At 48.4% G+C, this 17,795-nt stretch overlaps 1 protein-coding gene across 5 annotated transcripts in view; it reads left to right on the forward strand.

The window, feature by feature from the left end:
- MSI1 (musashi RNA binding protein 1) overlaps positions 1 to 17,795 on the forward strand; it is a 37,384-nt gene that overhangs the window by 9,336 nt on the left and 10,253 nt on the right. For all 5 annotated transcript variants that reach the window (XM_075012333.1, XM_075012329.1, XM_075012330.1 and 2 more), the window contains 3 exons: positions 12,839 to 12,887; positions 16,508 to 16,590; positions 17,151 to 17,268. In XM_075012333.1, the coding sequence (XP_074868434.1) occupies positions 12,839 to 12,887; positions 16,508 to 16,590; positions 17,151 to 17,268 (250 nt within the window). The remainder of the gene's footprint in view (positions 1 to 12,838; positions 12,888 to 16,507; positions 16,591 to 17,150; positions 17,269 to 17,795) is intronic.

Consider the following 17,795-nt stretch of genomic DNA (forward strand, 5'->3'; position numbering starts at 1 on the left):
ACAATATTATTCATTGAGAAGGGAGTGCATTCTGTGGTATAATAGGTGCTATATAATGTTACCTTATGCACTTAAGAAATAATGAAAGTTAGGAGTTATTTTGCTCTACAGCTGATATGGCATCACTTCTCAGGAGGAGCACAGTAACTAAAAGCACAAAACCACTGCAGAATTCCTTAGAACAGGAACTGAATGAAACCAGAGCCAATTAGAACTTGTAGGGGATTTTAGAGAGGCAGAAGGTAATTATCTGTGTTGGAATTTGGCCAGGACTCAGGGCTTAGCACCCTAATTTTTGCAGAAAGTGCCACGAAGTGTTAGTTTTATGGCGTGTAAATGCCTTAACTTTTGGAGAGAAGAAGGAGGATCGGACAAGGGAGTCATCACCAGTCAGCTATGTCCTATCCCTACTACTTTCAGAAATGCTTCATTACCTGTCGAGCTGGAATCTTCTGTTTGGATTAGTGGTGTCCAGTACCTTTGCTTTACCTTTGTAGAATGGTGGATATCTGCTTCCTGGGGTGAACAAAATATACAGTGCAGTAACTTGCAGCTACTCAACACGGCTGGTCAGTCTTGGGAGAAGTGCTCTGGGAATCCATATACGCATTAGACGTTTCTTTGCAATTTGCTGTGGTATAACACAGAAAGTAAATGAGTTCTAGCCATATATCCTGTTCTTTGGTCTTGCTGCCAGAACGCCATTGCAGGAGTCGTGCGCCACCAAACCAATCTGATCAGGAGCTGAAAGTCAGGAGCATGTGCATCTCCTTTTAGCCTTAGGTTTCATAAAGCGCAGATACCCCATGTCTGGTAACCATCGCTCTGCCTTCCAAACAGAGTGTCACAGAACCAGCCTTCCCTGTAGTCTTGTAAGACTCATAGCATTTGTGCATAGCTTTAATACACTTTTATAAAGGCTTGCCAGGTGGGGTGGGCTGGGGAGGGCAAAGGGGCAGTTGCCCAGGCACCTAGCTGCCACCATCGCAATTCAAAGGACTGATGGCCCCCAGCCCTGTCCCTTCTGGGAGTGTGGAGTTGCCTTCCCCACGTCATGCCTTCCCCACTGGGGCTGTCAGCTCCCTGTGTTTATAGTTAGGTTTAGTTTAGGGATGGTGCACTGGTGGGAGGGATCGCTCAGTGGTTAGAGCATTGGCCTTGTAAACCCAGGGTTGTGAGCTCAGTCTTTGAGGGGCCTTCCAAGGTTCTAGGGCAGGTTAGATTTTAAAAAAAAATCTGTCAGGGATGGTGGTAGGTCCTGCCCTGAGGGCAGGGGCCTGGACTTGATGACCTCTCGAGGTCCCTTCCAGCTCTATGATTCCATGTTTGCTTTGTAATTTCGTGACTGATTTTATCAGGGTTACCCTGGGTCTTGCTCTAGAGAGAGAATGTTACTGAAAAGATTGGCTTTAAATAGTGCTCCTCTTGTCCTGTATTCCCTACTCCATAAAAGCACCAGAAGTGACTCTCCTGCCTGGAGAAAAGCTGTGATGGCTTGTAAGACCCCCTTCTGAAAGGGCCAAAAGAGAAAAGAGCAGAATGCTTTACTGCTGTAGGCTTTGGAGGCCCAGTATTTTAGGATGCCTTCCATAGTGGAGTGTCTAGCAGTGGTCCCTGTATTTTTAACATTCATGTGCAGAAATCAGTTTGGTTATGTGACTTGAGGCATGTGCACCCACCACATCTGCAAGAGATGCAGCAAGGACTGTCACTCTCGTGTGGGTCTTCGTAGTCACAGTAGACTCTGTAAATGAAGTCCTCAATTGAAACTATAAAGGGCGTGATCCATAGTCTATGCAGACTGAAGGATGCCTACTACTACTATTCTAGAAAAAATCGTGGTGGAACTCAAGCCCCAAACTGCTCCCTACCCCAGGGCCCACCCCATCCCAGTGGCTTAGCCACCCCCCTGTGCAGGGCCAGAGCTGCACTCCCCACCCCCGCCACGGCTTAACCACCCTGCCCTAGCAGTGTCCAAGTTGCTCTGCCCGGGGGATTGTATTGGATTGATCTTCTGCTTCAGTGTATCCTTCTTATTCATCTGGCTGCTCCAACAGTGATACACACTGTCAGAGGTGTTGTGTGAGGGAGGTCACCGCTCTCAGAGCCAAGCACCAGCTGCTTCTCCCAATGGAAGAGGTAGTTTTGGAAGATGCTCTCTCCAGCATGGTCTTCCTCTGGCCAGGTGTGGTTGCTTCCTCGGCGTTGTGGTTCTAAGGCACTGTGGGGGTCTTTCAGCTCCCATGAGATCTGAATTCAGCATGATGTGGTATCCAGGTTTAAGAAAAAGACTGTTCCATAGTAGTCAGCTGTAGTTCCTTCTCAGGGGGAGCCTTACTTTAGTACAGTAACATCTTTGAAATCTTATGTGTCATCCTGGAGAACCCCATTGCAGTGTTGTGCAGGATCTCTTCCTTATGGGTATTCTACCTCTTGTTTTGTCTGGCTATGTGGTCCTCCTGCATCTGTAGGAAACTGAGGTGACCTAGGCCCTTCCTCTGGTCTCCAAAGAAAGCAGTCACCTTAGGGGCTACCTGACCTTTGTGTGACCCCCACATCCAGCAGCACCCTGCTCCACAATGCATTGGTATGCATGGAAGCAGGAATTGGTGAGGATGGTCCTCTAAGATCTCTCTTGTACCTACCTCAAACTCAAGTGTGTTCTCAGCTGCAGAAGAAACCCTTAATGCTGAGAAGTTCTCTACTTCTGGTGGGGACAAGGGGTTCAAACAAGTGAATGTGTTAAGGTGGAAGGTTAATTCCTAGGAAAGCCTAAGAGTGCATTAGCGTCTCCATCATTTTAAATCAGGATTGGGTGTCTGTTTAAAAGAGAGGCTCTACTCAGCCAGAAAGTGCTGACATGATGCAGGAATTACTAGGTGAGATCCTATGGCCTGTGTTCTGCAGGGAGTCAGGCTAGATTATTACAGTGGTCTCTCGGGTCTGAAAATCTATGAACTGCCAACTGACAAGGCTGCCAAGGTTGACATTGCCAGAGGTTGGCTTTCCATCTAATCAAAGGCAGTATCTTGAGCTCAGTGCATCTGTGAACAGAAAAACGGAAAAACAATTTAATGAGAGTATCTGAAAGTTGTTTGTGTTGCAGGTTTTGAAATGGAACTTTCCATTGTGGTCACAAGTTGTTTTTAAATTTCAAATCTTTGACTTTTTTCCCCCCTTCCTTGTCCTTTTTGCCCCTGAGAATGAGAATATGAAAGATTTTTTTCTCTGACCTTTGGTATTAGTAAAAATGGGAAATGCACACATGACGAAAATCATAGTATTGCTTAAGGATTATGCGAATTAAGGAAAAAATGGAGGGAGAAGGTAAAAACAACACCCAAAATTTCAAATGTTTGAGGTTTTTTGACAAAAAAAAAACTCGGAAAATTAAAAATTTAAAAAAGCTTTTCCTTTCAAAGGCCATTTTTTTATTTTTTATAAAAATTTTGTGAATAAAAAATATTGGCCCAGCTCCCTTTATAAGGGACAAGATCTAGGAGTGTGTAGAATTGATGAAGGTCAGATGCCAAAACGTATTCCCAAAGCTTCCAGAGGTGTCTCAGACGCCCTCATATTAATTAGGTCTCCGAAAATGTCTGGGTGCCTAAAGAAACACTCTTGTCTCCAAAACTCTTGTCTCCACTGAGATGAAAGTCAGGGTCATGAATCTACCTTTTAAAGCATACAACCTTTTCAGCTCTATAACAGAGGTCCTGGAAAGGATTAAGGTCATGGAGAAGACTCTGAGCTTGGGTTATCTTGTGTTTGCAGGAAGTAGTTTAGATTCCACAAGGGACAATTTCAACAATCCTTGCTGGAATCAGGCCACCAGCAATAGGGTTTGAGAAGATGGTCTTTTTTTAAAGAGAAATTTTTAAAAAAACAAACCATTGGGATGAAAATATCTTCCTCCTCAACCAGAGTTGGCGCTGTATCTAGTTCAAATAGTAGAAGTATACCCAGAGGACCCCAAAGCAAACTTGGAGGACCTGGCTCCACAACTTCCTCCCCTTTTACCTTGTCACTTGGGAAAAACTTTTTTTCAAGAAGAATATGACCAAATTCTTTGGACTGCTGGGTCCTAGAGCTTGCTTCGTGGGGGTGGTACCTCTCATTCATGACAAGGGGAAAGCTCAAGCCCCATTCCCATTTCAGGGAACTCCCTAATGAGGAGCTTCATGAACAGTTCTTGGTCCTGTTAAACAAGGACCATAGAAGTACTTTTTGTTTTCTTAAGAAGGAGTGGCGGTCTGCATCCAATTCTAGAAATTGGAACAACTGAGCAATTACAGGACAATCTAATTTTGCGCGGTCTTCTCTGCAGAGATGAATCCTGTCTCCTAACTCTCATGGCTGGTTTGAGGCCCTTGATCTTCACAATGATTACTTTCACACTTCGATAAGGGAAAAAGCACAAGAAGTACCTCAGAAGGTTGTGGTTGACAATTACAATCCGTCCAAGATACTCAGCCCTTCAGGCTGATTACACTACAAGGCTGAGGTGTTCACCAGATACATGGAGGTGGCTGTAGCTTGCCTATGTTTCCTGGGCCTGCAAAACTATTCATAATTAGATGACTAGCTCATGCAAACTCAGTCTTTCAGTGAGGTGATGTATACCCTGTGCTCCCTCTGTATATCTCCTAGTCAGAGGGTAAACAAGGAAAAACCTACCTTGGTCCAGCCTGTGGTCTCACCTTCATAATGGCCACCTTAAATTCTTCAAGGGTTCTAACCTGCCCATCACAGTGCAAAATAAAACAGCAGTTGTATAGCACTTTAAAGACTAACAAAATGATGTATTAGGTGATGAGCTTTTATGGGACAGCCCACTTCTTCAGATCTTCCCAGGGCAAGTTTTGAGATCTCATCCTGGCAGTCAACCTAGCCACATCCAAGCTAGAAGTCCCTGTGAAATTTTATCTTTTGCCAATGGGCCACGTAGCCACTTTCATCTTTGTGTGTGTGTGTGTGTGTGTGTGTGTGTGTGTGTGTGTGCGCGCATGCCTCACTCACACTTGTGTATGTGCGCGCACACACACACACACACACACACACACACAGAGGATATGACCCTCACAAGGATAGTTGAATCAGTTACAAAGTAGTAGTTCCCAGCTGGGAATCTAGTGCTCCGCACTCCCCTAATCCTAAACTCTTGCTCACACTGCTGGAGAATGTTTTAAAATAATGTCCTCCTCCTCCACTCGTGATAGGCATGATTTCCTCCACTCTAGGGTGAGGGAGCTTACTTAGAATCCTTACCTGTCCACAGTCCACTCTAGGGATCAAAGCTCTACAAAAACTTGCTACAGTCAAGGCTGGTCAGGCTTGCTTTCAAATCCTTCCTTCCCCAGATCAAAGGGCAACTGATGCAAACTTTTACTCACAACATGGTCGCAATTTACATCCCAAACAGATGGGGGAATTTGATAACCTCCATTGCACCAGCAGGGACAAAGGGATTCCCTTTACTCTGCCTCTGGAAGGCATGGCACCAAAGGTGCTATAGCCAATGACCTGAGTTGAAGAGACACAGATCAACATGGATGATCATCCAGGCTCTCATGGTGGTTTATGTGATATTTGCCAGGTTTTCAAGGACCTGTTCAAGAGCAGGCAGGCACAGGCATGCCTCTCAGACCCTTACGCTGGGGAGAGGGCTTCTCTCCTCACTTTACTGTCCTCCTCGGAGCAGTGACAAGTTGTGACCAGGCAGAAGAACACAGATGAGTGTTTAGCTTAATGGTCAAGGCTGCAGTGACCCAACATTCGATCACAGGGTGGTCATATAAGCACTCACATGGACACAGCACATGTGCTTTTTCAGAATTTCTTCTTCTGTGCATGCAGGGCCAGCCTTAGGGAAAATGGAGCTGTGGGCAAATTTGCATTTTGGTGCCCCTGGCCTCTGAGGTCGTAAAGTCCCTCATAGCCCCTGATGCTGCCCCCCCATGGGCTCCCTAGACTCCCCATCCTCCCTTCCACCCAGCCCCTGCACCTCCTTCCTGTACTGTGATCCCTTCACTCCTACTCCCTGCACTTCCCTCCTCTGCCCCAACCTTGATATCCCCCTGTTGCACCCACATGGGGAGACTGACCCACCTGGATGCACAAAGCAGCTGGCACTGCTACGTGCTCCTTCACTGGACTGCTGCTCCTTTTCCCCAATCAGCCCAGGGGAGGCCCAAGGAAAGTGGCAGAGCACAGCTGTTGATTCCTCAGCACAGTCCAAATGAGGAAGTGACTGGGATGAAGCGCTCGCTCCCTAGTGTTTTCTTTTTGTTTTGTTTTGGTGGGGGGAATGAGAGAGAGCGCATGAGCATGCACACCTGAGTATATGAGTGTGCTATCTCTTTAAGAGAGCACTCAGGATCAAGGGCCTGAAGGCTTGTGTTCAAACACAAGCAACTGAGAACAGCTTCAGGCCCAGAGAGGCAGCAACACACACAGATTCCCCCCTCCCCATCCCATCTTGCTTGAGGAGTTAGGAAGGGGATCACCCACCCGCACCACAGCAGACAGGAGGATGGGCCTGGTCCAAAGTGGTCTGGCTGGCTCCGGGCAGAGGGGAAGAAACAGCCATAGCCACCCATGTGAAGCTGGTGGTGTGGGGGCGGGATGCTCCTGCTCCAGAGGAGTGCTGGTCATCCAGCTGTCCCCTGTAGCTCGGGGCTCCCTACCCCCAGCACTGCGGCTTGCCTGCCTCTGTCAGCCCAGCGGATCTCAGCTGATCAGGTGGGAATCCAAATCCTGCTCACAGCGCCCCCTTGGGTAGGGGCCCTCCCACCCCACCCATAGGCTGGCCCTTTGTGCATGGGTCAAGCAGCCATTTACTTCTCCCCTAAATCAAGCTCTGCTGTCTCAATAGCGTAGGTGATTCATACATCAGGAGCTTATGTCAGATTGCCTGGTAACATGGCTGATAGGTTTCTAGTTCATCGTGATTTACTACTTCCTGCCCCGTCTCTCCGAAAGGTCTCAGTCTGGGCAGCCATCACTCTTTTTATTATGACTTCAGATCAGCTGACCCATGTTCATTTGCTGTTCCTGGGGTAGCTTTCTCCACTTCCACCTTCAAAGCTCTCATTTGAAGGTGTGCTGCTTTCACAAGATGTCCACCTTCAGAAGCTCGCTCCATAGTGCTACTGGATTTTCATTGTAATTACTCTACACTCCCTTCTCTCCCCGACCCCGCAGCCCCTCCACCACAAGTCCTGTTACTGTGCTAGGAAGGTGAGTTTTTAAAAGAGCTGATGGGATATAGTTATTGAAAACGTTAGACTGTTTTGTCGCCTATTGAGGAAAAACCCATAGGCCAATGCATAGCCGCTCAAAGGCTATTGAAGTTGGTAATATCGTATGTTCAGTCTAATGAACTGGGTAACATCCCTCTGGCACGGCTCAGGGCCTACTCACCTGATGGAAGGCAGCTTCACTGGCACAGGCTCATCCATGAAACATGTAGGGCTGCTCTCACTACTGCAGCAAGATAGCTCCTGGCCAGCTAACCGAGCTCCTTAGCCTATTTACCCAAGGACAACGCTGCTACTAAAGCTCCCTAAAGTAGGGCTTAGGTGCTGAGGATGCTGCCCAATCCCCATTTTGAAGTGCTTTCCATTGCGTACAGAGCTGATGGCTGGGTTCTGTGGCTTTCAGTACCTCGACTATCAAACCTGTTCCAGCCTCTCTGCTCAACAGTAGCAATGCCATACATTTAGGATTAAAAGGGGGCTCCTTGCCAGCTGCGTACATTTTTCTGAATGTATTTCCTGCACAAAGGCACGTTGTTCCTCCCACATCCCCACTGATTTGGTACTGATTTGGTACCCAGCTCCAGAGGTGATTTCAGAAGGAACTGAAGAGCTGTTAATGGTAGTTATGCCCATGGGGCTCAGAGGACATTGGTAGGCCTGTAACTGTCCAGCAGTGCTCATAAAGTTCCATTGTCATGCCACTCCTATGGCAGAGCTCTGTGGAGGCAGTACATTTGGAGTTGGTAAATTAACCTTTTTCTACCTTGGATGCAGCTGAGCCTAGTGATTGAACAAGGAGCATTATCTAAAAGCTGTAGAAGAAACTTAAGCCATGGACGTCTTACTTCAAAGGTTGGATCACCGCAGCCCCGATCACTGAGCTAAGCACTTATCTGCTGTGTTTCAACAATTAAAACAAATATTTAAGACGGAAAACCAGGGTAGGTTACCCAGCAAAACTTCAGTTAAGGCCCAGTTACGGTTGTAGGTTATGTCCACGCTCCCATTACAAATGCATTGTCACTGTCTTGTTGGAACTGTAAATGATATTTTAAAAAATCAGAAAATTCTCAAGTTAAGTTTAGTCCTGTCCCAGTATCCCTGCCCACTTTTCAGACCTGGGCTGGAGAGCACGCCCTGCATTCTTGTTCCTACTGAGAAATCCCTCCCTCAAAATGTTTCTGTGCCTTTACACCTCTCAGACCAGAGGACCCCACACCCGCACTAAGCCACTTTTAACCCTGCCCCTTTCTTTATGGCTTTCCTATTAGTTGTCATCTCCCAGCAACTCCCAGTTCCCAGACTTCTAGGCATCCCTACCTATCCTCATCATTCAGAGTGGAGATCCTTTCTGCTCCCCCATAGGTACCCAGAGACACTCCTCTCTGCATCCCTTTCTCACATCACCGCAACCAGGGGTTGAGACCCCTCCCAAGCTGGGCCAGAATCTCCCCGCCCAGCCATGTGGTCGCTGGGCAGGGTTGCAGAATGAAATAACTTATCCTAATACATAAGCACAAGAGGGCAGGCCAAGTTGATATGGCAACAGCGTGGGGGTGTGTGTGTGGTTTCTAGCCTGTATGGGGTGGGCGCTGGAACAGGATTCATGTTGGCACTGGAGCCTTAACTGAGAATTTGCTGCCAGTCTCTCAATTCTTAACTGTAATATTTTACCATGTGGTGTTTTGGTTGGGGGGGAGGAAGGAGACTACATCCTAGCCTCCCTTGATCATGGCAATGCCTTTTGTGTGCTGTTTGAATTTGAACTGGATTTTGTTTTATAGCAGATAAGCCCTCTCTGGTTTGAGTTTTGCTAGTGGTGTGTGTAAGACAGAGAAATCTGGGGCAACTCTGCTCCTCATCCGCCCAACGTCCCACTGGTGACATTGGAAGACATGGGGGGTGGCTCTGTCCTCTGTTGGGGCGGGAGCTCTGGGGAAGTTGTATTTTCCCCGTCTTCCTCTTGCTCTGACTTTTGTGAGACCGGGGGAGATTTGTGCACCGCTCTCCCTCGATGTGAAAAGGCGCAGGTGGCCATTTTGCTGTCCCTCTCTGGACAAGCTTGTGTGGGGGTGTTGGAGCGGCTCTTCCCAGCCTCCCTTCTGGAGGTCCAGCACGGGATGGGCATGGAGCTGGGTGTGCTAAATGAGGTGTAGCACGGCACCAGCACTGCATGCGCAGGCATCACCAGGTGAGCAAGATGGCCCTGAAAGGCTGTTTTGTGTGTGCCGGCGGCCCTGTCTCACGCAGGCCTGCGAGGCCGGCTCCTGGTGAGACCGGCCGCAGCAGGGTGTCTTTGTGTCTGTGCTGAGCGCTTTGCAGAAGAGCATTAGAGCTCGCACTAATCTGATCCAGCAGCTGGGATTGGAGGGGCCAGGGTTACCATGGTGATCAGGCCCCAAGAGAAGCTGTCCCCAGCAGCCTCTTTTGTTCAGGCCTAACTCGGCGTTGGCAAAGCTAGCGCAGCCCGGAGAAGAAAGGCCCCGGAGAATGGGCCAGGGAGTGGCAGGATTCCCAGCAGGGGCTCTGCCCAGAGAGGCACCCAACAGCCAGCCACAACAATAGCCGCCCGCCAAGGGCTGCCACTCACACTTAGCGCTTGGCCACATGAACTTGGCTGTTGGGGCCAGCTGGCCCTGCTAATCCCGCCTCCCCTGCCCCAGGTTTCCATGGACACAGAAGCCTATTAAGCACACGCATTAGCAGTTTGTGAGTTGAATGTGTGCCTGGTGCTAGGAAGGGCCTGAGCCGTTGGGAATGTGCTGAGGGCTGAAGAGGAGCCTGCCCTTTGGCTCTGCAGAAGCAGCAAGCTCAGCATCCCTGGCTTCCATTCCCACCACTGATCTTGGACAAGTCACTTTGCTGCTCTGGGCCTCAGTGTCTCTGTCTGTGAAATGGGACAAACAATTTTGCACCACCTCATAGGGAGGCTGGGGGCTTTTGTTGGTTAATGTCTGTAAAGTCCCCATGTATGGCATTCCTAGGTGTGTCTCCCTGGCAGAGTGTGAGCCCCCCTGTAAACACCAGCCCTGCCTAGTGACAGCAGGCCGCGGTTGAGCACACAGCTAAGCACTTTCCATCCAGGGGTCCCTGCATTTCTGCCATATTGTCTGGACTGCTTAGTTTTTTGCTCCGTGGTTGAATTCTTAATCTTTCCTCTGTAAACTGGAAGTTGCTTTGTTCTTGTTTATCTTCCACAATCTGCCTTATTCTCCATGGGGTGGTGTTGTTTGTGTCCTGTGCTGTGTAGTTTGAGAAACCCTGTCAGGGGGCTTCGTGACATGCAGAGTCCCTGCACTGTGTTTGCTCTGAGCTGCTGCAGTAAAGCTTATCCTGCTGTGAACTCCCCTTCCATTCTGTTGTGTTGGCTTTGCAGTTATTTTAGCGTATTTTGCCTCCAGGATAGCATGAGGCTGAGAATATGAACCAGAGCCAGCTGAAGTTATTGGAGTGTCCCATGAGTTACTGGGGTGGTGCTGACCTGATAGCTCTTCATGATACTCTTCATACAACAGGATGATTACAAGGGAGTTTGACCAATGGGTGGTGAAGTGCAAGTGGCCAGCCCGTGCTGGGACAGTCCTGGATCACTCTCAGTATTCTGCCAGTGCATCTCAATATCCTGAGGAGTTGTAACTCTAGCTCAGCCAGCGCTGAGTTGATAGATCTTCATCCTAGTCTGCAAGAGTTCCATTTTGACCTTCTTCTAAATGAATTTACCATTTGTGCTGAACTGTGGGTTGATTTCCAAACCGGTCTGAGCTCCCCAAACTTATTCAGCCTGTTAACATTGGAAAGGTGGAACTCAAGGTCTCCAAAGGTGAAAGTCTGAGGAATGCATTTCACTGTGTTTTGAACTGTTATTTATCTGTGTATATTTGTGCTGGTGCTTTAGCAGAGAGAAACAGGGAGTACAGATGTCAGACAGTGTTGCTTGTAGATCTTCCATCTAATCTACTAGACCCCATTCCGGCTTGGTTCACTCGTGAGTTTCTCAGGTCTTGGCCTTGCTGACCTTGATGGATCTTGAACCTATCTGAGAAAGTTCAGGTCCCATTTCCTCTGCTCCATTGTAGCATAGGATGGTAGCTGAGTCCTTTATATGTCACTCTGCTCTTTGGGCCTGGCGGATGTTGGTGATGTCTCTATTTTTGTAGACATGTGGTCCCCCCCTTCTCAGGTGACATTGTGCATTGTGTTTAGTAATGGCCTCCTTTCAGTCTCCCATCTTACCTGTGGGAGAAGGGTGCCCCTTTATCTCCCTAGCAGCTGAGGCTGATTAAGCCCCCTAGTTTGTTGGGTGGGGGGAATGTTGATAACCCTCCCCCCACACACACACCCTGATCTCTTTCCAACTACAAGCTCTCTTTGTGAATGAAGTCTGGGTTTTGGCCATCTGGCAGTGCTGACTGGTAGAGATGGACACTGCCCCTTGTTCCCTTTGGGCCAATGACTGGAAAATAGGACGGAGTAGTTGAGGGTGGGAGGAGTAGCTGATCCCAAGCAATGGAGGCTGCCTGGGTCCTGGCTGTCATTGACAGAGGCGGAAGTAGGCCCTGGCTAGAGGCTGGACAGGTACAGTTGCCCCTCGCTTGAGCACTTGCACAGCCAGTTTCATAGTCAGATTAAGGCAGTGGTATGAGCAAGGGGCACAGGTCAGTGGGACGGGTTTACGGGGGGTGTACGCACAGGGGGTTGGAGTGCACTTTTAACTCCGCTTGGCCTGATGGGGAGCTGCAGAGATTTGCTTCTCAACAAGGAAATACCCAGCAGAGCACAGACAGGGGAGGGAAAGTTGCGCCAGGCACTGGGCGGGGGGAGGGGAAGAAGAGGGAGAGTGGCCCCAGGGTGGGGGGAGGGGACGATTGGTGTCTGCCTCCCCTCCCCCCATTCAGTAGGCAGCACTAGCTCAGTCATTGCAGTAAATTTGCTCTAATTACACCCTCTAGCAGTGGGAAACCTCACGGAGAGGAAAGCTCCTCTGGGGTGGGGGTGGTTTCCCAGAGTCCCCAAGCAGAGCCTCTCTTGTCTGGGGCCTCCATTTTCCCTGTCTCTGTGAGGCCCCTTGTGCCTTCTCCTCTCTCAGCCTTTGGTGTGCACACACGCACACACCCACACACGCATGCACGCACACACACTCATTCTCTCTCCTTTTTGAGACCCTGGTTTCAGAACAATGCATTGAACGATAGGTTTTGAGCTCTGTGCCCCTCTGTGGCGCTGCAGGCGCATTGTCCGGAGCCAGTGGGAAGGAAAGTGCTTGCTCTCACCAGGAGCATGGCTAGGTGGGAACCTGTTCTAGTCCCACAAAGTTTGCGTGTTCCAGGTCTGCGGGTTCAGGCTGGGAGCCCCTGGCCTCAGTAAAGCTTTAAGTGGGGGGGCCCTATCCTGTTGTTGGGTCGGGGCCTCCCGAGGGGGAGCGGATGGTTGATTTTTATGTCAAGTTCTGCTTTTCATGTGTGTAGGGGGGTGTCTTGTTTGTGTATGGCATTGGGTGGCCAGAAGGAGGGAGAGCGGGGGAGAGCTCTTTCTCCGTAATAGCCTGATCTGAGCCCTTTCCTCCTTTGTGTCCCTTGCAGGTGGATGATGCTATGCTGATGTTTGACAAGACAACCAACCGACACCGAGGTGAGGGCCGCACTCTGGCAGCATGTGGCTGCGTGGGGAGAGCTGGCAGGGGATTGAGTAATCACAGGAGTAGCATGTGTGCTTGTGGTGATGGGGGAGTAGGGGAGCTGGTGTCCAGGGGCCAGCAGCAGGGCATCAGGTCACAGCTGCTCTTTATCTTACCTCCCATCACCCCATCCCTTTGCATCCACATCCTTTAACACAGTGCCTCGCAGCACAGAGAGCTTTTGTCCAGCCTGTTTCCTGTGCTGTAAACTTGCCGAGTGGCTGATATGTGAGAGGGGACGTGTGTGTGTGTGTGTGTGTGTGTGTGTGTGTGCATGTGTGTGTTGTGCATCGTGCATCTTACCTTGTTTTGAGTAATCCAAGCCCTGGGGTAGCTGACACAGACTCAGGAGAGGGCCTGCCTCTGACCCTTCCTCAGCCCAGGGCCTAGTTGTGCTCCTAAGCCACTGTTTTGTCAAATCGCGTTTGTGGAGTCTGGTTACAGAGTGGGAGCCTGACTTTGGTATTCAGCCTCCTCAGATCAGACAGAAGTTAGAGCCTCGGCTCTGGAGGTGCCTGATTCTCTTGTACACGTTCTCTCTAATTGGCTACCCTCCTTGGGAGGACACCATATGCATGCTGAGGACACAACTAAAGGGTCCTGCAAGCCTCCATCTGCCTCCTCTGTTTGCTGGGTCACTCCCACTGTCACGTACAGTGCTAAGCATTTACATTAGGGGTGAGCAAACTTTTTACGCTGGGCCCCAATTTTCATCCCTTGCAATTAGCAGGGCCCTTCCAACCTGTCTAATGTCGTCCAAACCGATGGCAATTTTGGTTATGTTCATATGCAAAAAAAAAACAATCTTCTGGCATGTGTAAGAAAGTAGGTAAGTAACATACAAAAACTTAATTAATCGGTATATAACCGTGAATACACAGACACAAAAACAATAACATATTTCAGCATTTCTAATGAGATGGATGAGCCTGAGTCCCAGCAGCCAAACATGCTGTGCCCCCCTTATGAAATTTCATGCCCCCCAAGGGGGCCCTCTCCCCATTTTGCACATTCCTGATTTACATGATGTGTGTGTCTGCCTCAGAGCCACACGGGGAGCACTGTCTGCTCGTAACTCTCTCTCTCCCAGCTGTACTCACTTGCTCACTCTTGTAGTCCACAGTACCCTTCAGTGCATCCCATTTTCTTACTCTTTAGGTGATTCTTTTGCCTGGGTTAATAGAAGTACCACTGCAGACTTACCTTGGGGTGGGAGTGAATTTCTAGCCCCATAATAAGTCATCAAATCCTTCACTTCTGCCCTCTGCAGAAACGAGCTAGAACAAAGTAAGCAGTCATAAGAAAAGTAACTGGTTGAAAGGTAGGAAATGAGAAGTAGGAATAGAGGATTAGTTGTCACAATAGAGAGGGTTATATAGCAGGGTCTGCCAAGGGTCTGTGCTGGAACCAGTGTGGTTTGACATGTTAGTAAATGATCTGGAAAAGAAGTAAACAGTGAGGCACCAAAGTTTGCAGATGTTATGGAATTACTTACTATAGTAACCTCCAAAGATCACTGCAAAGAATTACAAAAGGCTCTCATTAAACCTGGTGACTAGGTAACAAAATGACAATTGAAATTCAGTGTTGAAAAATGCAAATTAATGCACACTGGAAAATATACATGCAAAATGATGGGGTCTAAATTAGCCATTACCATTCAAGAAAGAGATCTTGGAGTCACTGAAATTAGTTCTCTTGAAACGCTGTCTGCTGTGGCAGTCAAAAAACCTAACAATATTAAGAACAGATAAATAAAGAGAAATAAGAAATAAAATATCAAAATATCATAATAAAAATCCGTGATATTCTTACACCTTGAGTACTGCATGCCTCATCTTAAAAAGGTGTATAGAACTGGAAAGGATACAGAGAAGGCAAGAAAAACAGACCGGGAAAGATTAAAAAGAGAGGGGTTAAACAGATTCGAGTAAAGATTCCTAAGGGAAGGGTACACTAGTTGTCTATAAAATCATTCATAGTGTGTAGGTGAGTACGGAAGTGTTATTTACCCCTTTATATAATGCAAGAAGCAGGGGTCACCCCCTGAAATTAGTAGGCAGCAAGTTTAAAATAAGCATAAGGAAATAATTCACACAACACACAGTCAGCCCATGGAACCCATTACCAAGGGAGGTTGTGAAAGCTGAAACAGGCTTCAAAAAGAATGAGTTATTTTCATAAAGAAAAAATCCATCAGTGGCTGTTAGTCATGATGATCATGGACACAATCCCATGTGCCCGTTGCCGCTAAATCTCCAACTGCCAGAAGCTGAGACTTAATGACTGAGGACGGATCACTTAGTAATTGCCCTGTGCTGTTTTTCATTTCCCATGAAGTATCTGGCACTGGCCTTGTTGAAGGGCGTGATATGGGGCTGGATGGACCACTGGTCTAACTTAGTATGGCCATTCTTACGCTCTTATTTAGAGCATTACAGAAGAGGTAGGGAGGACTTCCCTCCTCTAAGCCATCAGGTTTTGGTACTTGCTTAAAGCAGGATGCTAGGCTAGAAGGATCAATAATCCTATCTGGTATTTGTAACTTCTTGGCTTTAGTTGTAGGGTCATTTCTTTTTGGGTCCCTTGGAACTCGATACTGGATCATGATAAGGTGATATAAAGGCCTGAAAAAGAGGAAAGTGTGTGTGTGTCTGAGTGAAGTTGATTCACTTACCAGGCCTAGAGGATGAAGGCTCCATCTAGCCACGGTTGGGGCAGCTGCGATGCAAGTTCAGTCAAAGTCCCTCACTGCTGTGCCTCAGCTTTTCCCCTGAAGGGCTACCCTGCTGGTGAAAAGGAATTTTGGGTTCCATAGCCCAGTCAGTCCTTTGACAAGACTGGCCACAGAGGAGTCAGTTAGAAATGTCCCCTGGGCATAGGGCCAGGAGGCAAGAACTTCCAAAGTCTAATCCTACCTCTAGTACTGATGGATGTGTGAACTTGATTAAATCATTTCACATTTCCATGCCTTGATTTTTGTACCAGAAATAGTGACGCGGGTGCTCGCCTGTCATACACTGGGCTGTAAGTACTAGTTAACGTACAGATAGGGCTTTGAAGATGGCATGCTGAGTATCCCCTGTTGTGATGGTGATGCTTGTGAAGCGAGTGCTAGCCTGTTCAGGACTGGTCTAGGACCCACCAAACTCATTTCACAAAGTGAACAGGCATTGGTAAGAAAGAGTTTTGTTCATATGAACATCTGCGGGATTGGACCTGGTTGGACTCCTCTATTGTGGTATCAGTCGTTAATCCATCTAGTTTGTCTTGGAAAAGGAGCAAAGTTTAACAGAATAAATCCGTCAGCAATGAGTACCATGGACTTTAATGAAGGTTGATGGCCCAGAAATGGAGCTGGGAAGCGACGACAGTGATTTCTGTGTTCCTCATGGGAGTGCTGAATGCATGCAGGACTTGCCAAAGAAGAGTGGAAATATTGCCAAAACCATAGTGTCCCGCCTTGGTAACATCTGGATTGCCTTCTGCTCTCCTGGGCAAGTGGGACAAGCAGGGGGCAGGTATTGATCACACATAGTTCTGCCCTCACCAGGAAGTGTTCCCCTTCCTTCAGGGTTTGGATTCGTCACATTTGAGAGTGAAGACATAGTGGAGAAGGTGTGTGAAATCCACTTCCATGAGATCAACAACAAAATGGTGAGTGTAAAGAGCACAGCCGGGAGTGGAGGGATGGGGCAAAGCATTAGGATTCTGGGCCTGCTGCTAGGAGGCAGATGAAACCCTGAAATCACGGCCATGGATGTAGGGCAGAGACACTCAACAAGGAAGCGAGTCGCTGCTGGTATTTGAACCCCAAAAGGAAGCGTAATCTAACCAGAAATGGGAAATGTGACCCCCAAGTGCTGTGCAAGCATTAGCTAACCCTCTCCACAACCCGGTGAGGCGCAGGCATCTTCATTTAACAAATGAGGACACAAGCTCTGAGCTTGTCTTTCCAAAGGTCACAGAAAGTCAAGGGCCAAACCAAGGGCAAAATGTTTCCTGTTTGAGCTCCTACACCATGCTGCTTCTTCTAGAGTAACAGTGCAGGGGAAGCTGTGGGCAGTGATAGTGGCTGCAGGATGGGAGTAAGGGCTGGGGTGGCGGGTGAGACAGAGCAAGCACAGTGGCTCCAGTGCAATAAGGCAGCGCTTCTGGCCGCAGTTCGGTATGTGCTGTGCAAGGCCAGGCTGACGTGACTCTCTTTCGCATGGCAGGTGGAATGTAAAAAAGCTCAGCCAAAGGAAGTGATGTCCCCCACCGGCTCTGCGAGAGGGCGGTCCCGAGTGATGCCTTATGGGATGGATGCCTTCATGCTTGGGATTGGCATGCTGGGTAAGCGTTGCAATTGAGAACCCTTCTCTCTACATCCCACATCAGACTCCCTGGCAGCAGGAGGTAGCTCAGGCTTTTCAAGCTGTGGGGATCTGTGACATCAGACCCCATTTTGAAAAGCCACGCTGAAGCTGGGACGAGGAGGGCTGGGATTAATGGCTGATCACAGGTCGCCATCTGGTGGCAACAAGGGAGGACTGTAGCTGTGCCAGATACAGACATTCTAGAGATGGAGTCTCAAAAAGAACAGGAGAGAAATTCTAATACGCAATCGGAATTCTGTCCTTTTGTATCATATTTAATGCAGTGCCTGTAGAACAAGTTAGACCCTGGACTGGGCACAGGTAGCAGACTGTGCATGCCATGGCAACACAGTTGACTCAAGAGCTAAGTTTTCCACATCCAAGGGTATTACTGCTGTATTTGATCTGACTTTCACAATGCGTGTTTGCTTTACAAGCTCCAAATAGTATTTGTCATTCTGCTCCTTTTGGCTGGCAAGGAGAGTGCCATCACTTCAGATACAC

Source organism: Carettochelys insculpta, chromosome 18 (assembly GCF_033958435.1).
Source record: "Carettochelys insculpta isolate YL-2023 chromosome 18, ASM3395843v1, whole genome shotgun sequence".
Taxonomy (NCBI): Eukaryota; Metazoa; Chordata; order Testudines; family Carettochelyidae; genus Carettochelys; species Carettochelys insculpta.